At 40.0% G+C, this 21,910-nt stretch overlaps 1 protein-coding gene across 3 annotated transcripts in view; it reads right to left on the reverse strand.

Annotated features, from left to right (window-relative positions):
- Window positions 1-1,837: 1,837 nt before the first annotated feature.
- Window positions 1,838-21,910, reverse strand: part of LOC101484065 (E3 ubiquitin-protein ligase SH3RF3) — a 115,779-nt gene continuing 95,706 nt past the window's right edge. Inside the window, exons 7-10 of one of the 3 annotated variants that reach the window (XM_004555544.4) lie at window positions 20,858-21,132; window positions 16,738-17,063; window positions 9,425-9,780; window positions 1,838-7,081 (exon numbers count right to left, since the gene is read on the reverse strand). In XM_004555544.4, coding sequence (XP_004555601.1) covers window positions 6,913-7,081; window positions 9,425-9,780; window positions 16,738-17,063; window positions 20,858-21,132 — 1,126 coding nt within the window. In that variant the 3' untranslated portion in view covers window positions 1,838-6,912. Of the gene's footprint in view, window positions 7,086-9,424; window positions 9,784-16,737; window positions 17,064-20,857; window positions 21,133-21,910 lie in introns of all 3 variants that reach the window. The other 2 variants (XM_004555545.5, XM_004555543.4) reach the window with 2 other exon arrangements.

Here is a 21,910-nt window from a genome sequence, read left to right on the forward strand (position 1 = left end):
ATACACACACCCACAATGGACAACTGTACCCTCAAACACACAATAATAACATTGACTGAACCACCACTCACAACCACTAGCACTTTATATAGCCTCTGTAGAAACTATCTACACCCTCACTTATCTTAACTGCACTACTGTATAGCTCTGTGTAAATAATCATTCTGTACATTCGATAATTTTTAATCCTACAACTGTTTACAACTTGCATAGTTCACATTTCTGTATAGCTGTATATCTCAGATTTCTGTAAAGTTATTTATTTCATATTCTGTATAGTTTTTCATATTTATATCCTGTTCATAGCCTGTACATAGCTTGTACTCACTACAGCCTGTACATACTTATAGTTATAGAATATTCACAACATACTTCATACCGTGTACATTATAACATACCATAATAGACCCATTTCTGTAATATACTCACATATCTATATTATTGCTAATATATATTGTAATATATCTATATCACTAAAGCACTTCTGGATGGATGCAAACTGCATTTCGTTGCCCTGTACCTGTGCATGTGCAATGACAATAAAGTTGAATTCTATTCTAATTCTAAAAGAAAAGAAAATGCCTCCATCTGTGTGGTTCAGTTAGAAGAAATGTTAATGTCTACATTTCGTTTTCCTTTTCTCAGAAGATAAGTGGAAGAAGCTCTCCCTTTGCTTTAGAGTAAGATTTAGTAGGTAACAGCAGCTTAACATCTCCCCTACCCACCACTTGCTATATCTGAACACGAACACACACACACACACAAAGGGAGTGCCCTATATTGCCTGATAAAGGACTTGTTCCCTGCAGTGTCTTACCCTACAGCCCTCTTTCCCTTAGTGCGACTCTGGAGCTGGCACACAGACAGGTGGAAAGACAGCTCTGGCGTATAGCAGAGGAATGCTGATCGATTCCTTGCAGGAGCCTGCAGCACCTCACTGGTATAATAAGCTGAGAAGTGGATACCTAGAGGAGAACCATTTCACCCAGGAAAACTGGAGAATGGGCACGTGTGTGTGTGTGTGTGTATATACAGACACCTTCAGCTGCTCTCTAGGAGATTCAGCTCCCAGGTGGGAAGTGATTTCACCCAGTTTTCCTGGAAGAACACAATCTGTGCACTGCAGAAATCTGAAAAATCAAAGAAAAAAGTGCAGCATTCCCTCTCTCTGCTTTAAACTCAGCAGTTTGAGTGTTAGAGTCGAGTTTTTTATGACTGGGTTTACAGCTAAGATAGCTGTCATACACCTGCACTCGCACATGCAGACATTCCCGTACACACCCCTGTCACCTTTTGCCAGTCACTCTAAATGCAAATGGGGGTGATCGCTGGAGACAGGCTCGACTCGTGGAAAGATAGGGTTGTCATTTAAGGGGAGTGCCGCTGACGCTCTGAAATTTACCAATTACACACCTCATCCACGCCAGCGTTGGCTTTTAGAGGCCAGGAGGAAGAAGATAAGAAAGGAGGAAGATAGAGATTTGAGAATGAGTCAAAGAGACAATGGGGGGGAAGGATAAAAGAGGAAGAACGTCTCCTTTATTCCTAAACACCTCTTCACTTCACACACTTCACTAATGATACGCCGACAACCATACCTGGAGTGTTGCTCCCACAGCTTTTCACAAGATAATTATAATTATAGCAAGATACAATATGACTCTCCAGGATGGATTCTCTAATGGCCAGCTGTGAAATCTTAATGGGCTATACAGGTAATGTCCTTGTTTTTGTACCAGGAGCACATAAATGTGAATTGATTCTGCCACTTCCTCTTTCATGATAATCATAAAGCTGCAGGCAACATGTAGAGAAAAAAAAACACACTGAACAGCTGTTTTAAAACAAAGGCATTTATTGCGAAAAATGCACTTGACATGAAAAAACAAATCAACCACGGGTCATCAGTACAAGACGATGTATAATGATCACATGGTAGAGAGCGCTGGGCGTGGCCAGCACAGAGCATGACTTCAATGGCACAAAAGGCCTATAAATATTCTGCACAATATAGAATAATATATATACTTTTTTTCGTCCCTCTGTTTCTCTCACTGCTCTGCTGGACTCTTTCCTGGAGAGGCATGAGTATCCATGCTCCACCGAACTGTTTTTTTTTATTTATTTTTTTTAATAAAGTTTCTTTTTTATGTAAAGAGCTACATACAGATGCCTCCTCCCAACCTCTCTCATCACACACACAAACACCCAAGTATCCATAGGAACAAATATGGCCAACATCTAAGTCAAGATGGCAGGGTGACACAGCTCAGGCTTCCTGGAAGGACAAACCAAAATTAACTATTATTATTTCAAATTCATAATCTGAAACAAGCTCAATCGAAACAGGAGCGTCATACAAAATCCAACGATGTGTTCGCGTCCAGTGGGAGCTACCGCTGCTGTTCAAAGCCTGTTCACATTTTCCACAACCAGGAAGCTGAGGCAAACGACAAGCTTACATCACGTAATCAAAACACATGAAGACAGTTTGCAAAAACCAGCGGTTCAAGTTATTTTGCGTAAAGTGACCACCGTGCAGTGGTTTTATTCCTGACTTTTTGACTCTTGTAAACGCTTTCTCCTCACATCACCCACCCCAAAGAAAAAAAAAAAAAAAAAAAAAAAAGAACAAACCGGGCAAACAAGGACTTGTGCTTAAGTTTGACTCTATAGAAATTAAAGTCCTCAGTTTAGCGGGCATCCAAACAGATCCAAACTTTGCTCAGTGTTTCTTCGGAAACTGTTCTGGGATCCGCTGGATTTCCGTCTTTGTGCGGATTGAAAAGCAAACAGCAAACTTATCACACTGATACAAACAAAACAAAGAGGGAAAGAGGGCACTGATCTACCTAGAAGGAAAAGTAAGAGCGTATACTTGTGTTTGCGTGTGTATTGACATTTGTAGGCACTGGGGTTTGACTGACAGGTTTTGAAGGCCAATGTAGATATGTTCAGATTGAAGTTTCCCATCACAATATCAAAAAATTTGGCGTTTACTTTCCCTTTTGTTTTTTTCAAGGTAAATAAACTGGCACTTTTAATCGACTGACCCCAAACGCCCCACTGAAACACATACAAAGATCATAGTCTGGTACACTTGTATAAAATAACATCACATAGACAAAAACGACCAGTTAAACATTAAACGTGTTAAGAATTGAAGCGAGCTTCTTCATATAAGTAATGTTAACGGAAAACAGCCTAGCCCTAGTCTGTATGTGTTGGAAAAAACTTTAATTTAGAGTCCAGTATATTTCTTTTGCTTGTTTTTCAAAATTATATGCCTACTGTTCAGAAAGCACAAGTATCTCACAGCATCAAAAGTATCCGGGAGGGAAAAAAATGGTTTCTAGCGAATTCGACGTTGTAGTCTGATTTAGCATCTGTTTATGTTATGTGCTTTTTTCTTCAAGTATCCACTGATTTCGCTGGAAGGTCTCAGATTTGATCATTCGGTCTGATAATTTGTGGAAAACACGTGACAGTAGCTTCCAAACATTTTGTCCTCTAGAGTTTGTAGAGTTTCCTCTCTGAGGAAGAAAAAAAAAAGACCAAAATGCGACAAGTTTTGTGCCATTTATCTTGTGGATGTTCTTTAAATTAGCTAAAATTGTATGCATGTTCAAAAAAGTGCTCTATAAATAAAGATTCTCAGAGCAGTGTAGATACCTTTTTGTATCTACACTGCTCATTTGATCAACAAAATATAGCACAATGTCAGTTCGACTTCAGGGACATCAATCTGTGCAGGTAGGAAGCACGAGGAACCATTGTGGTGCACATGAAAGTGACAGCAAGACAGCCCACCACAAAGGGAATTACAGGAATTATTAAAGGATTTAAAGGTGGTGGCCACAGACCATTCCTCTCTCCTCATTCCTCCTTACTCATTTTTCAGTAGTTTTTATTCTGTCTAGTGTCCTTCTCACTACTGGCAGCATGTGACGATACTAGCAGGTTATACTACAAAGGGAGTTTTCTGTGTCTTCTGACTAAATCACCGTGGTAACTTGTGCTGAGCACATAAAGTGGTCAGGGTCAGGTTATGTTCAGAGTTTTGGTTTAAAATTGACCGGGAGCTCCACTTTCTTGCTGATTCTTTTATTTACAGCATGTTTTAAGCGGAATGTAAATTGTCTGCAGGGTGAATATGTATTACGTGCGCAAGCTGTTAACATCATGAATGAATCAGAGCGTTAAAGGTTCAGCAGTGCAAACTGGGCATTGGCATGATACATTTATTCATTTGGTGATGCAGAAAATCTATAAATGTTGTTATACTTCACACGAATCTGCTCTTAACTCTCTTTTAGACTTCTGGAACTGCAGCTAAAGAGCGCAGAACACACACCAATCAATAAAATTACTTTTACTTTGTTCTGCTGACAAACTAAAGCAATTTCCATCCAGATGAGCAGACTCAACGTTATGGCATGTCTGTACGTGATCATCCATCATGACACTTTGACACAATTTAGCAAGGATGGCTTAAAACTGATACGTAACTTTGATGTTTAATTGTATCTATTTTAAATTTTCATTGCTCTGTAATTGTTTGGGTTTTATGGAATTAAGCTAAAGCAAAGAAAGCCTGGCTTTGTTGAACTTTGTAGTATATCCCTCTGCTGTGTCTCCCAGCACATCACTGACTGGCATCAGCAGACTACACCAGAATCGGCATGTCAGCTCTTGGTGGCATCATAAAGTTTGCTACGGCATCTTCATGCTCTTTCACATCTTTCACATGTGCTCAGTGTGAACCTGAACCAAAGCAGGTGAAACTGATTCACAATGGTTTGTGCTTCCTAACTGTACAGCATGACGTCCCTGATATTTTATTTACTTTAGTCTGTACTGTGATGATCAAATGTTCCCTTAATGAATGAATTTTTTTGTGAGCAGTGTATTTTTCTTCCCACATAACATGGATGTAGGAAGGAGACTCAACAGTGCTTAAGCCATAAAGGCTCTGTGCTTAGGATCAGGTTAGAGCCAATTAGAAATCTAAGCAGTCAGCCAATGAACAACCCTCGCCTGTGTGTTTAACTCTGCCTCGTTTAAAAAAAATAGGTGAGGAAGTGCCTCGTGCCCTGTACCTGTGCTCTTTGACCGCCTCTTTATCTCTGATGTACCGCCGCACACACAGCGAGTGAGTCAGGCTCTGAGTGTTGCTGTGCTTTTGTCTCCACAAGCAGAAAAACAGGTAGGTGGTTGTGGCAGAACGTAAACCAGGCAAGCCTGCATCTAAACTCTGGATACGAAAGAATCACAGAAGCAGACAGACTACACTTTCACTAAAGCAGAACAAAATTATTTGACACGATCTGAGTAACAAAGTCAATTCTGGCAGTTGCATGATGAAAGTTTGTGTCCTCTGAGTTTCCCCTCTCAGCTATTCTTTCACGAGCATCGAGTCTGTGCAGTTTTGGTTTGGCAACGTTGTCTCAGAATAGATAAAAAACTGTCGAGGAAAAAGCTGAGGAAGAGGAAATACTCTTCGCAATCTTTGTACTTATTTGATGAGAACTGTCAATAATGGAAGCTTTGTTTTTTTTACATTTCAAGCTGACATCTGAAAAAAATGTTTTAGTCATTTCACCCCACCAAAGAAATTTGTGCTTTCTTAAAGAAAAATCATATTTGCGCTTAAAACAAGTATGTCACAAGCAGCAGTGGAAATCCCCTTTGTCAAGTAAATACTGTACATTAGTAAAATACTGTAAATGTAGATATTCTGGAAGGTTGTATCAAATATTACCAAGTGCATTTCTTTTGTTTCTAAACTCATACAGAAGTTCAAAAACAGCATTATAAATACAAATGAATTCTTTAAAGGAGTTTTGGTGTGACTTTGTGTTCCTTTTTACATTCAACAATTCAGCTTAATCCAACTGATGGGGTCTGTTTAAATCAGATGTAATAAAAAAAAACTTGAATAAAAATAAGCGGTTCACCATTATGTTATGATATAGAAATAGAAAAATTAATGACCTAATTTAGACTTTCTGTGACACTGGCTTTTAAATTACAAATCCTGTGACAGACAGCACGGCAACATAAAATATCTATTTCAACATTTTTTAAAAATGTGATAATGCTACATGCATCGTTAACAAATAATATATCGGGTTGAAAAGAAACATACTGGTCGTAGATTCGACACAGAGATGTGCTTACAATGATTCTGGAGTGTAGGCTTATGTGCTTCCTCATCACCTGGCTGTATGTTCTCACTTCTCAGACAAAGAAAGCACCCGAATTTAAGTTCTGAGGTCTCAGAGGAAAAGCAAAGCTAATGCTTTTTTGAGCTAGTGTTTGCTGGTGGATGATGCCGAGGAGGAGAATTAGGAGGCAGGGTTCGTCTTTCTGTGCTCTTTCAGTCTGCGTGCCTTCAGTAGTCAACATCACGGGTCGGGAAACCGAGTCTGATGGAGCCCCTCTGACCCAACACTGGGCGGATAATGGGAAAAGCTGCCCTGCTTCCTGTGTGGCTGAGCTGGTCGAGGCAGGGACGAGCTTTCTTGTACATTATCAGTGTGTATATGTGTTTGTGTGTGTAGATACGTTGGACTGATATGGATTACTATAGCCAACACCAATAATTAATAATTAATAATATAATTTCTTTATGGATTATAAAGTATTCTCATTCTGAATGATATTTTCCAATAGAATCAAAAACATTTGAATTCCAAACAGATTACTTGGCAAATATAAATAACAAAAAAATCTCCTTTGTTTTCAAGGTTAGCCGCCTCTTAAGGCCTTGTTGAGCTTTAATCCAATAAAACAAAGATAAATCTGGGGAACCTAATATCAGCCCAACCTTGGATTTTGTGTGTGTGTTCATGTGTTTTATGACTCAGTAACAGGAACAATGTGTGCATTCATTCGTCCACTTTTTGCAGTTCAGAAGCTCTCGACAAAGCTGCCTGGAAACAGGCCGGTCTGACCCGTCCTCTGCAGAGTGCCTTTGTACCAGCCGTCGTCCCTCTTCTTATGGACGAACACCACGTCTCCCTCCCGCAGCTCGATCTCTGCCTCGCTCTGGGGTGGGTACGGAACCACCACACGATACCTGCCTCACGGAAACACAGAGTAGCAAAGTCAAGATCGCATGCTGGGACGATCCTCCTAACTAAATGATATCAGCCAAATGATCAAAATCTCTGAGCAATGTTTCCAGCTCCTTATTGAATCTATGCAAAGAACATAAATTCTGAAGGCAAAAGGGGGCCAACCAGATACTAGCAAATTGTCAGTGAGTATAAATGTTACAATTTAGATGAGTAGTTAGTCACTGGAATAAACTTAATTTTTTATATTTTGACAATGCCCTCACCCTCTAATATAATCTACAGTTTCACACACAGGTGCAAAATAGCAGCTCTTTTGAGTGACTGATGAGTCGCTTCTTGTTACAAGAAAAAAAAATCAAACATTTTACCTATAAATTAAACTGTTTCTTTTTTTTGAGAACCAGAGATTAATTCCACAGTCCCGTTAAATCTTCCCCAGTGAATGATGTTTTTGTAAGTGCGTGATAAGTTGTTGTGATAACCATAGCGCTGATGTTTTGGTGTAATGCTGTCAAACACAGGGGACGAGATTTGTTTTCCTTCTCTGCTTTTTTCTTCGCACAAACAGAATAAGCATCATTCTGTGATAACCAGCGTTCCCATTACACCAGCATCCTGCTGACAGTGATAATTTCATGCTAAATGCATTATTCCCCCTCAACGTCCAGCTGAGGAGTCTTTAAGTGCGTTCCAGCATTTACAGGTTTTTTCTAAGGAGGCACAAAGTGTGTGTTAGTGTGTGTTAGTGTGTGTTCATGGGAAAGAAAAAGAATGAATGTTTTCATGAGTAGGATGGCTTACAGGGAGCTGTCTATGTGTACACAGGCTTTGGCTCTCTTATACACCTCTTGCCTGCCAGTCAAATCAATGCACATTACTGTAAGCAATCTGAGTCTGCCATGCCTGAAAACAGTCGACCACGCCAGGCAAGTGGCTATCCGGTCAGACGAGAGCGTCTTTCAGTGCTGGAAATTCAACACTTTCCTCTTGAAGTCAACATTGCTATAGAGAGTAGAGCTCATTTATTTATGCTTTGAGCACTGAAATGCTTGATGTCAAACCTAAGGAAACATTTACAGTCTGTAGAGGACACCGTTTTATTGCTTAAAACCTTTGCTTAGTAAAGTAATCAAAAGTTTAGTTACATTACTTTAGTGTTGTAAATAACATAGAAATGCAATAAGCGATGCAATTTAGCTAAGAAGGTAACCAGTGTTTTGTAACCTCTTCTATTTCACAGGTAACACTCCTAACACTGTCTGTGTTTCACCATAGTATTGCGATGTGTTCTTATCAACACTTAAGCTCACATATCGCAGTAAGTGTAGAACAACTAACATAGATGGCAGCATATATAACAAAAAACTACCACCTCAAGAGAAACCCGGTATTACATATCTCTTTGTGGGAATGCAGCACCAACTGGTCATGAAGGCACCTCTGGAGAGGCTCCCAGCTTTGTTTTCATCCATTGTCTGCTTATGGTTTATTATCCCACACTCTCACAAGATTTGATGCCAAAATTGCTTAAACTTGTCAGAAAATATTTGCTGTCATTTCCAGCTGGTCAGAATGTTCGTTTACTCGCAGTATTTACGATATTGTCAGTGTTCTGCGCTCGCACATATCCAAATATTACCTTGTCTAACTTTTTAATCACTCTGGAGAGAAACAATATAACGGATTTGTTTGAGGAATATTGCATCGCCTGCAGCCTTGTTCTGCACAGTGACAATAAACTTGTGCTTGAGCCAAGTTCATAAAAGCATCACCTCGGCCTGCAAGCGTGTTTGTTTATCTGTGTTTATCAAGCGGCAACCTCTGGGGCTGGAAAATAAAGCCAACATGGAAGTGCCAAACACTCCTTGAAGGCTGGCATTAAAACCAAATAACCCACATGTTAAAATGCCCGGATACACAGCAGAATTTAACATATTCTGGCACAAAAAAAAAGGGTTTTGTCTTTAGAGCCAATATTCCTTTTCATGAAAACTGCAGAGGTTGTGAATTTTGGCCATGTGGCTGCTTTAAGTGACAGGCGCTCAAAGAGTTTGAGCATCTGCCTGTTACTTGATCCCTCTCTCAATCAAGTTGGTGGTATTGGTGTCTTCTGCAGAGTTTTTGATGTCTGTGTCTATACAAACTATGGATTCAGCTTGAGAACCAGGCTTACTTTTATTGACTGATAATTTTTTACTCCACCTCTCATCCAAACATCCAATCCAAACCACTCTCTCAAACATACAAATGTTAAGCTCGTAACAGCAGGTGGCTAAATCCACCTGTTGTGTACAGACTATTTAAGTGTGCGCGTGTGTGTTTTCATGTGTCTGTGTGCCCACCTCTCTCTGGACAGGGGTTTGGGTTCAGGTCGGAGGACCATCAGAGCATTGCCAGCACGTGTTGCCGGGGGTGACATGGGGAAGTTGGTATCCAGGGAACCGGACTTTCTGTGCAGAGGCTCCAGCCCAATTGCCCCCGCCATGTCGCTCTCGATTGGACAGGAACCGGCTCGTCCTTGCGACGCCATCGGACAGGAACCTGAGCGGGCGTGGTGGTGATGGTGGTGCACGGGGTCGGTAGCCACGGCGCCTTGACCAGTGGGGTCATGGGTGGGTGGGGAGGATGGGGGTGAGCGAGGTTTCTTCTTTGCTGCGGCGCCCGATAAGAGTTTTAATAAACCTCCTGCTTTCCTCTCCTTCTGAATACAGAGGCATGAAGAAAAAGATGCAGGGGAGGATGGAGGGATAGAATAAGGGAGGAACAAGAAAACAAATAACTCAGAGCTAGTAAGGGTCATCGTTTTTCTATATAAAGGTATATTTCGGAAGGCCTTTCTTGATAAGAAACTAATAAAAGTGATGTTGTAAAAAAAACAGGTCAGGAGGGTATTGTTTGTTTCCTATAACTAAATAACAAATACATTATAACATGGAGAAATACAGAAAACAATAGTGATGGCAAAACAACGCAAGCTTTACAAGTGTCAGAAAATTTCAGGTATGATTTACAACACATTAAATATTTTTATGCATACTGCTTTGCTGCCTCTTATGTTGGAAAGGAAAGAAGAGTATCTATCAAAATATTCCAATTACAATATTTAGTGTAACTAAAGTGTGGTCAAAAGTTTAGATACATGTTTACTTGGGCATGAATGTCGTGGCTTTTAATGAATTCTTTGAACCATTCTTTTTCCAAAGAGGAATGATTGTACAGCATACAACTTGTAACTTTAAAGTTTAAATGTAACTATTTTGGATCCACTCCACAGGCTCAAATATATTCATACACCAGCAGTCTCCCAGTCATGGCAGGCTTGAGCCTTTGTGGTTCCTGGGTTGTCCGTCAGCATCCTAACCAACGTCATCTCATCTGAGGGTAACAATCTGGATCTTCTTCCGGACTTTAGCAAAGTGGTGAAACAACCAAAGTTAATAGGCCTTGATCTTGTCAAGTTAACACACATTGTAAAATCTTCAGCACTGCTTATTAAAAGATTTAAGAGCATGTATGTATATATTTGAACCTCTATGTATACCTTTTACCCTATCTAGATTAGATAATATCCATAATAAATAAAAAATTGTGCCCCAAAATTCTTGTTTTTCAAAGTAATCAAAGCTGTATGATCTACAATTATTCCCCCCTGGGAAAAAAACAGTTCAAAGAAATGATTAAAAGCCTCAAATGACCACGGCATTCAGACCCATGATGAGTGTAACTTCTGAGCACAACTGTACCAGTCTACCAAGCTATGATTGACAGTTTTACAGGTGTCCCAGTGACAGCAAGCCAAAAGTAAAACTACCATTGTTCTTAGTTAACTAATATTACTGTTAATTTTTTCTTTATTAATCACTATGAAGTATTTTGTGTAAGTCTGGAATACATTGAAAACGCAGCTCGAGTCTTCTTTCCTGCATTAGCATGCCTTACACTCATGACTTAGAAAGAAGGAACCAGTGGATATGTGAGATTGTTAAGAAATCTGTGTTCACAGTGTGAATGCCCGTGTTACACTGAGTGCTAACTGAGGAAAGTGGTTGGGTATGTGGTCTTCAAGCTGATTACACATGCAGCTGACTATGGTGTATTGATTATAGAGCAAGCGTTTCTTAATGGTGTCTGTGAAGGCAGATTCATGCCTTTTCATACAGGCTTCACTGTGATTGATCATGGACGTGCTTGGCAATATTGTCCATTCAGCTCATACAGCTTGCTGTGATTTCACACCCTTAATCATGATGACACGAATCAATAGTAAGCATGTCTGAGCATGATTTCAGCTGTTTTGGAGACGCACACAGAGAATTCACATTGGCTCTACCTCTGTCTCACCTATTTTGGTTGCTAGATCTATCATCAGATCTTTCTACGTATACATATATCTATATATATATCTACATATCTATAGATATCTATCTATATCTATCTATCTATATATCTATTTATATCTATATCTATATATATATGTGTATATATATGTATGTATGTATGTATTAATCTGGCATTTACTTGCTTGGGCTATACCTACACCTTTTTTTTTCCTAACACTGAATTCAAAAATGAGAATTCAAGCTAATTTTAAAAGGTTTAATATCTTCTACAAACCGGTATATGAAAACTCTAACTTACACATACAAAATGTATAAGGTGCCACTTCTCTCTAGTATCGTGCTACATTCTTCTAATTATATGCGTAATACCTTTTAACTGTTTAAAATTATGAAACACCAGACAAAGGTTTAGCTTTTGACCTCCTTTCTTGACTCTGTTTATTGCTTTCAGTACTCTCACTTTTGACAGTGAATCACACAAAGACGTGTTCTTTGTCGTTAAACTGAAACTACAAAAAAAAAGCGACATTGAAATTCAATTCTAAGAAAAAAGTCACTTTTTCAAAAAGTTATTCATGAGGTTTCGAGTTATTTTTCATCACTTTTATTCCAACTCAAATGATTTCTCTGAACTCTACATAAGCTATTGAGCATGCTATAGTATACAGCTGATTAGCTATTGTGTAGCCTGTTACTGAAATTGAACTGAACCTTGACATAATAATAACGATATTAACAATAAGCTGTAATGGCATCAGAAACAAGAGCAGTTCCAGACTGGAATAAGTAAAACTAAAAATTTACTTGACAAAGGACATGAACTGAGTCCTTGGATAAGAAGAAGAAGACGATCTGTGAACATATGTCCAACTCTACCATCTTTCAATGCAGAATAATGAACAAATGTTAAAAAAAGAGTCATCCCAAAAATTGCTAAAACAGTTTGAGATCCAGAGCAAATCCTGCTAACAAGCAGACAAACAAAAACAGAGAAACCAAACTAATCATGTTTCCTTAGGGAGACTACACTTCTTCCATGTAATTGAAATTTAAGATATCGCTGTCTATATATCTGAATTCTGCTCACTGGCCCTTGTGATAGTTCTGCCCAGCTGTCACAGTAAATTTGCAAGCCTTTGCAGATGGCTTTACAATACTGTCGTCTACTGAACCAGGCTTGACGGAAAACCTGCCTGTTCTGCATGAAGTTGTGAAAACTAGAAGCCGTCATTAAATATGGAGGGCGATAAGAGTAATGATCTGTCACAGAGAAATAGCCAGAACACAACACTTTCGGGAGGATTACTTCTTCTTACTAATTATAACTAATGAGCACAAAACTGCATTGAAATGTGTGCTCAAGCAAAGAAACGAACAAGCAAAAATACTAGTTAAAAAGGCACTTATGTCAAAACTTTGTTCATCTTGGCTTGTTTGTTTCCTGCATGAAATACACCTACTTTGGCTGGTCAATAACTTAATTTGGACAGTTTAAAAAGATCATTTGTTCAGGTGTAAATGGCTTCCTGTGACAGTCTGTAAATTAAACTCTGTTCCTTTCGTGAAAGCAAACGTGTAGAGCATGTCATTGTTTAAACTTAAATCTAAACAGGGTCGAACATGCTAACCTTTAAAACTGCTGTCTAACTGGAGTTTCTGAAATTGAATCCATTAACTCTGAAAACAACCAGCAGAGTATTCATCTACACAACAGCTTATTCAACCTAGGGTCAAAGGGGGCTATCATTAGCAAAAAAAGGCTAAAAAAAAAAGGTGGTGTATACCCTAGATGTATTTTCAGACCACCTCTAACATCCACATTTATGGCCAACTTAGAATCACCAGTTAAAGTAACATGCATCTGCAGAGGCCTTGTGGGAATAACGCAGGCCCAATGAGAACACGCAAACTCCACACAAGAACGGCCCCATCGACCAGGAGGTCCACACCAGGAACCTTTTGCTGTGGTCAAAATTGCAAATAATCCCGAATTGCAGCCCTCAGATAAATTCAATTATTACATCTTGGACAACCAAATTCCATTAGTGATGATTGAGTGTTTTGATGATAACTGTATTAAAATAACTGATAAAATGAAGCAAAACAAAAAAGGAGACCAATAATAATTCAGTCCTAATGACCAAACTTATTATGGAGGTGGGATGGTTAGAAAAAAGTGCTTGGGAAAGCATTAGGGGAGGCTGTAAAACACTTTGACTCAGCAGACCCACTGCAGAAAATGAACCGCATAACCTGCTCCTACACTCAGAGAAGCAGCGCTTTAGGGATGTGCATTCCTCTAAATAAAGACATATGTTTTTTTCTTGTTAGATGCCTAAAAAAATACTGCTCACCTTTCTTTATTTCCCAGCCTTCTTTAAAAATAAAAGTGCTCACTGTCTGGATAACATACAGCTGTCTCGAGTGTACTCTGGCATGGTATAACACGCATAAGATGTTGCACGGCTTTGGCAACACAGGTTTTCTTCCTTTTCATGCAAATGCAGATTGTCTGGAATCTAATTTGGGAGAGCGAGGGGGAAAAAATAAAGATTAAAGAGATAGAAGAAGAATGGATGGAGGAAAAAAGGAAAAGAAGTCAGAATGGGAAAGAGGTAGAGAAGAGGGAGAAAAAGAAGAAGGTCAACAGTGGGTGGGAAAGAAATACAGGGGGCAGGATAGAGAGAACAGAGAGGTTCAGGCATAGAGATAGAGGGAGGGAGGCGGGAGTGAAATGGCACAAAAAGTGAATAATCACTCCCTCTCTTCTTTCATCTGCTGGCTTAAAGGCTTAATCTGCCTCCTGCGAGTGTGTGCGCTCATCTGTGTGTGCGTTTGCACGAGTGTGTCGAGCCCCTGGTGTTCTTCCAAAACGAACCACGAGGGGGCAGCAGCTACTCGCATTTAATCGCTTGTGACTCTGCCGTCCAGTCTGTGATTTGCACAGTATGTAAATAAATACCGTTGATGCCCGTGTGTGAGTGAACTTGTGTTACACTTTAAATGTGAGAAAGCTGTGTTAAAGTCGCAGTGTTTTTAACTTCACTTCTAAAAGTAGGCACCATGGAGATCGGGGTTGATAGAAGTAATGCACTGGATGCCACTTTCTGTCCACCCACAGAGCTAATTACTCTGCCATTTTATTCACCCACGCTCAACACTCTGCTTAGGTTTAAAAAAAGAAGTAAAATTGAGAAAGATTAATCAGGAAATTTTAAGAATGAACATCTCCTTCATATTCATATATCTTATTTAGTTTGGTGTCCTTGTTTTCCCTAGTCATAGCTGTCGCTTTAAGGACAAAAGAGCCTCTGGGTATACGGATCAAGGTTCCAACATGATTTAATGACACCACTATACAGCTAAATGTGAGACTTATTTACAATCAATCTCAAGTGTTTCAAGGCATTTTCAGACTTCATGCAATCACTTCTGACAGCCTTTTTCTTGGCGGTTGGCCTGTGAGGGCAGGCCTCTTGGAAGTGGTGTACAAATGCATTTCAGTGTCCGGCGTGATATGCGTCTGTAATGCTGGCTTGCACTGTAGACAGTGTGTCGAACAGAGATTACCCTAAACTGCGTCTGGCAGAGAGTTATCATAGCTGCTTCATCATTTCCTCTGTAACAAAGTCTGTGCAGCCTCACCGCCACGCTGATTTCATACCTGATGTTTCAGCTGTGCCAATGCAACCGCGAACGAGCCAAGTACAAAAGGATAGTGTCATATAATGGGACAAAAGATGTCAATACCCAGTTTTTTAACCAATAATAATTAGGTTGTAACAAGCCCGTTTGTCTTCGGAAAAAAGAAGAATTATCTGGTTTTCCTCTGAAATTTTAATCAGCATTTAGATGATAAATGGATGTTACAACTACAGAAAAATCCATACTGAGAGGCTCTTTTGGGATCAGAGACAGCTCAGAAAGGATGTTTAAGCCAGGTGATCAGTTAAAAGCTGAGAAAAATCTCCTTAAACCCTCCAAATATATGATTTTAGGAGGGTGGTGCAGAGGTGAGCTTGGGTCTGTACATGTACCTGTGTGTGCACAGGGAACTGTGCTTGTTTGGCAAATGGTGATTTGAAACTGACCGTAGACGTGGGTGTGAAAGTGTAGTTGTCATTTTAGCTATCTGTCTAGGTTCTACTGCGCCTCTGGTCCTATATCAGCTGGGATAGGCTCCAGGCCCCCTAAGAAAACTGTAAATTGGTTAAGTTGTTAAGAGAAGACCATAGTGTGTATAATTTTAGTGATAAAAGGCAGCATTCTTTAAAATCATAATGAAATAAAGGATGTCATAAATAGCCATTTTAAATGAATTACAGGTAGTTGTAATATATTTATTAGTATGTGGAACACAAACTCCTAACAAAAAATGAGAGGCATTTCATCTATGAGTGTGACAGTGTCAACAAGGCCTCTGCCTGCTGTTCCATAGTCAATGAGCTGTTTGTCAGCTAGCCACGTAGTTAGATTAGCTGTCCCAGACAGTGAAGCCAACAGTGAGGCAAATGGAGCTGAGACAGATGTGAGCTTTCGGTGCCATCATTCACTGTCAAAGCAGCCCGACTTAACATCCACAGCTTTAACGCTGCGGTTCTTATAACATATAGGATGGCACTCAGCGTTTGTGCCAGCTGCCTGGGTGAATGACACTTACCGAGGAAGAGGACATACACAGCACAGATTTCACACCTACTTAGCTGTGAAAGGTGAAAGACAAAACACATTTTCTCCTCGCGTGGTGTGAACATTAATTAAACTATATGTGATGAGTATTAATAGGAGGAGTATAATGTCTGGAGACATAAAAGTAGAAGTGGCACCAATTACTTGTTCCCTCAGTTACTATCCGTGTAAATGAGAAGAGCTGGGCGGTTTGAAATGAGGGAATTTAGGTGCAGGCAAAATACGCAAACTGACAGATGAGTTTTGCCATGTTGAATTTCCAGCCGTGAAAAACGATTCTGTGAACATTTTCATTAATAATTTTGGCAATTCTGGTATATTTTTCTGATTATTTTATGATTAAGAGGTGTGACTTTCATTTCTCATAGAACCTAATTCCCACAAAACAGTTCGGTTTTGTGATTATATATGTGAAGAAAATAATGAAAGCCATATTGGAATGTAAGACATCCAATTATTCCATTAGAGGAAAAGTCCTTGTGGCTGTAATTTCACAAAATCCAATAATTTTTTTTCAAAATCTGATGGCAAATGTTTGTACAAAAAGACAAATATTGAAGCAAGCTAATAATATTTGCTCTCTGCTGCAAAGTGTCTTCAGAATTATCAGCGAGAATGAGCCTCACCTTCTCTGCTTTGGGCGCGAGGACGCCTTGGGCTGTGGTGTGTGAGGGGCCCGGCGATGGCGGTTGCAGTGGACTGGCTGACTCTCCGTTGAGGAGCACCGCGGACACGTTCGGAGGCGTGAGGCAGGAGAGAGGGGAGGAGAGGGGGAGGATGGGGCGCGAAGCCGGGGAAGAGAGGGGCGAGGGCCCTAAGCTGGGTCCCGGAGATACCATGGAGAGAGGACGACCCGATTGGCCAGGGCAGCGCGACGGGGAGGAGCTCTGAGAACGAAGGGGAGATATGGCCACCGTGGGGCGTTCCGGGCTTGCAGCAGAGGGACTGTGGACTGGAAGACACAAAGATGCAGTGTGGATTAGTATAAATGAGCGGCCTTCACTGACTGCAGCCGTCACTCGGTATTAGGCCCTGGAGGGAACAAATCAGTGGTTTGACATTGAGTCTCACTGAATAATCACTTAATATTGCAGGAGAGGGCTGGTTTTAAAATTGTGTCTCGGAAATAATAGGTCTGCCTGTATCTGTAAGCAGTTAGCATCATTATTACTTTCAAAGTCATCTTAGCTTGTTTAAGATGTACCCGTGCTACCTCACCCCTCTGTCTCCTGATACTCCTCATATACTGGCTAACACTAAATTACTTGATACACTATTGTGTCCAAGGCTCTGGTGCAATTTGCACAGGATAGAAAACATAGACACAGTACAGTCAGCCGATTGTCAACACCCATGTTGGTGCAAATATGCAAAGAAGTTGTAACCACTTTAGTTCCTACATGAGAAGTCTTCCAAACCTGCAAGTTTATAATGTCTGTTTAGAAACCAACTTGTCCAACAGCTAAGATAATAGTCATTATAATGCATTACTTCATGCATTTATAATTGTATTAATTAAATTTATAATGTAGGAAATGCAATTTAACACTATTAGGGCTGAGTTTGTTTCTCGTGAGAATAAAAGTGCACAAATATACAATTCCACGACAACATTCAGGCAAGCACGTGAGTGTGTTTGTGTATGCATGTGCACGCACAAATGGACACATATGGTTGCTAGCCACCTGCTCTTCTACACTGCAGAACAGAGGCAGAAATCCACAGAGAGGTGTACCGGTCATGTGAAAAACCCCAAAATGCCAGAGCTATGCGCATACTTTCTTTTGTAATTGAGAACAGATGCGTGTGTGTGCATGTTCGTGTGTGTGCATGTTCGTGTGCGTGCGTGCGTTTGTGTGCGCATATATGCGAGAGGGAGCGCAAGAGAGGGAGAGAAAAACAGAGCGAAAGGAGAAGCTCTGTCATTACGCCTCCATAAAACAAAAAGCACAGTGATGTCATTCAGCTGTGTGTTTTGTGAGTCTGTGTGTTCACTTGTGTGTACGTATGTACGTGGGAGTGCTCGTGTGTGTATGTGTGTTATTCTTGGCTGTCTCCTCACAGTGTGTACTCTTTAGCTTCCCAAATGAAACACTCACCATTATTTTCTCAAAGGGAGAAAGCAAAGATTCAAAGAGAGATCAAGGCTGATGTGTCGTATGGACACTGCTGTCTGTTTGTGTGTGTGTGTGTTTCTGGGAACTGTGTATAAGGGTGCTTCTGGCAAAAGCAGTAACACTGCATGATCAGAGTGCTTAGAAATGTCTGTGTTGTGTGCAGAAGTCCAGTGTCTTTATGTGTGAGTGCATGTAGTAACACTGACATTGTGCTAAATTATCCAGCTGAGGTACAATGTGTTCTTGTACAGCCTCTCTGAACATAAACTCCCATCTTTAGTGTTGTTCCTTAAGGTTTATGGGGTAAAATGCAATGATTGAGTGTATGTGTATGATGCACATTAAATAATGTCCCACGGTCACAAGTTTTTTCTAAATTTAACAAAAATGTTTTAGTGTCTATATTTAGGTTTTGCTGCTTTACTGAGGACTGCAACCGGTTGCAATCAACATGCTGCAGATACAGACAATATGATTGTTGGAAATGCATTATATTTACCCCACAGCATACCCTCTGGGCCATTTTATTAGGTATACCTATTCAGCTGCTTGTTATCTAATCTGGCAATCACGTGCAGGCAACTCAGTGCATTTAGGCTTGTAGACGTGGCAAAAACAACCTGATGAAGTTCAAACTGAACATCCAAATGGGGAAGAAAGGTGATTTAAGAGACTCTCAACCAAACTCCCTGAGAGAAACTATCCAGTGAGGGGTGGTTTTGCAGGTGCCAGAGATCAGACGAGCAAGACCAGATGGCTTCAAGACGACAGGATAGCAACAGTAACTCAACAAACTACAGGTTTCAACCAAGGTATACAGAAGAGCATCTCAGAAGGCACAACATGGCAAACCTTGAAACAGAATACTTTCAAGCAAAAGACCAGAGAGGGGCATCATTCAAACCCCACAGACTACTAGGATGACATGTCCTTCCTTCTGATTGGCTGCTTTCAGCGGGATAATGTGCCACGTCACAGAGCTTACATAATTTCAAACAGATTTCTTGAACATGACAACGGGTTAACTGTACTCAAATGGCATCTCCAGACACAATTTGTCATTCCAATACAGCACTTTGAGACAGGGTGAAACAGGAGATTCACACCAAGTCTGTCCAGTCGACAAATCTGCAGCAAGTGTGTGATGCTTTCATGTCAATGTGGACCAAAATCTCACCTTGTTGAAGCTATGCCACGAAGAACTGAGTTCGTTCTAAAGGCAAAGGGGGAACCAACCTAATACTCGCAAGGCATACCTAATAAAGATGATGAGCGTATTTTATGAATGTATTAAAGCGAAGCAGGGTTATAAAAAGAAACCTTGGTTATCATGTTGACTAATAAAAAATTCACCAGCTGTTAAATCAGGGTTTTTCTCTGTCTGGTTTGGGAAAACCTGGGTGGATATGTGCACTTTGTTCATCATTAGTGCACAACTGCTTGCCAGCACAATATACTTTAAAAGCCAAGTGTGCACATACCTTTGGATATTTTGTCTATGTGAACAATACTAACTGGGTTTCATTTATTTAGGCACATTTTTCTTGTTTGCTTTTATTTAGCTGCTGCCAAAAACAATCAGCACATGACTAACAACATGGAAGAAGCTGAAGATTAAAGAGGTTACTTGTAAAACTGCATATGGTAGCTACTTGAATTAATGACTGTTCAATATTCTGTAATCAAAGACTACGGGGCAACAATGCTATAGCACCCCAAATAATCTGGACTTGGCTCCTTTAAGGCTGGAGGCTGCTGAGCAGTTTTACTGAAGCACATTAAAACTGTAAAAATACTGCACATCCCCATATGATTTCTTTTTACTGAATATTTCTTTGCAGCAAAGATCCAGTCATCTGTCATTTAAAGAGGCTTTAATGTTTCCCCTTCTCCTGCGGAAAACCTTATTCTTTGTTTCTCAGAAGTATACGTCAATTTTGGAATAACTGATTTATCATCAAAGTAAAATCTTTTACCAATCATAGAACATACTGCCTGTGTCAGTTTGTTAGTCAGACCTTTGCGTTTTGCTAACTCTGAATTTGAAACTAACAGTCCTATTAGCCTGAAATCTGTAATGCTGCAAAGTAAAGTTTTTAAAGCATATTACAAAAACCCATGCATGATATTTTTCAGGATCTCCTTTGCTGTTACCCTGCATTAAAGAAAAATATACATGCGATTAAAGCAATACATCTATGTGATACTCTAGGTAACTGAAAAAAAAAAGACTTTTTCTCTGTGTCACAACATCCCACCTGGATGCAGTAGCCTTAACCTGGCCTGGCAGGCTAGGCTCAGTACAGCTGCTTTTACGAAATGAAGGGGAACGACACTGTTATGCTCTCTTCCGTGCTGTATATAGACCTTTTTCTGGCTTATAAATTGTTCCATAATGAAGAAAGGTGGTTTAGAATAGATTAGAAGAGAATAGAATAGAATAGAACAGCTCTTGTCATTATGACAAGCTAACAAAAGCACAAGAAAACAGATATGATAGTCTACTTTAATTGTTATATTTGGGTTTAGTACATTAAAATCCAATTAGTAATTTTTTCTCACAAGAGGAAAACTTGTGCAAAACTTTTGACCAAGTAGAAATATATAGATTTAAAATGTTTCTGCTCACCCAGCTGCATTGAGGTGCGTGCTTGGTTGGTATGCTGGCTGGAGCGCAGGCAGTTTTTCAGCTGGGCGGCAGCAGTTTGTGGCGAAGAGGCGGGACTGATGCTGTTAACAGCGTTGGCTGAGTTTACCAGTGGGGTGCCAGGACGGGACGAAGAGGGCCCCGGGGATCCTGGAGACGAGGGGTCTAAGATTTTACTTGCCACCTGACTGCAGCCACTTCCTCCTCCTGGGCTGGACAAACACGAGCTCCGAGTAGCACCAACTCCAAATGGAGCCCTTCAACGAAAAAAGGTGAAAGCGATATAGACTTTTTATTAAATTTATTTTATCATTTAATTACAACTGCTTTCTACTGTACTTGTGACCATTAACATTTACTGCTCTGAAAACATCAGTCTCTTTCAATACAGTGACTTTTCTTCTAGTGCCACATTAAGATTCATTTCAGTGGTTTAGAGTAAAAACTGTTGAACATATTGCCTTGAAATTTGATGTACCACTGGCCCCTGACAGTCCTCTTCTGTTTATTTGCTCAGTAACTCAAATACCCATTTAATGCTAAGTAGCAAATCGGAGCTTGAAAACCTACACTTTAATGTGGTCAACTCCAGCTGTGTATTCATCTCAAGCTGACGTGAGAAAGTAGCTTTACAATCCAAGACCAGAAGCCATCTCCATGTATAAAAATAAGATGGAGATAGCTTCTGGTTTGAAAAGTAAAGCCAGTGTGGAAGGGCCCTAAACATACAACCATTGCAAAGGAAAATCTGATTGGACAGATTTACCCAATGATATATTAGTTTAGTTAACATCCTTTTTATGGTCTCTAGCTATAGTCTTCTTTAACACAGCATGGTGTTTGCATTGTAAGTTAGCCATATTTAAAGTAAAAACAGAAAAAAAATGAGGGATAAGTCTTTAAAAATGGCTACCCCAGTCCTTACCAACCTGCAGCAACTCTGGGAACTAATTCTGGCCTTCTGGTGAACGATAAATGCAACTAGTTAACAGATAACAGATTTGCCATTTTTACTAATTTATCACGGTTAATTGC

This window comes from Maylandia zebra, linkage group LG16, assembly GCF_041146795.1.
Source record: "Maylandia zebra isolate NMK-2024a linkage group LG16, Mzebra_GT3a, whole genome shotgun sequence".
Taxonomy (NCBI): Eukaryota; Metazoa; Chordata; class Actinopteri; order Cichliformes; family Cichlidae; genus Maylandia; species Maylandia zebra.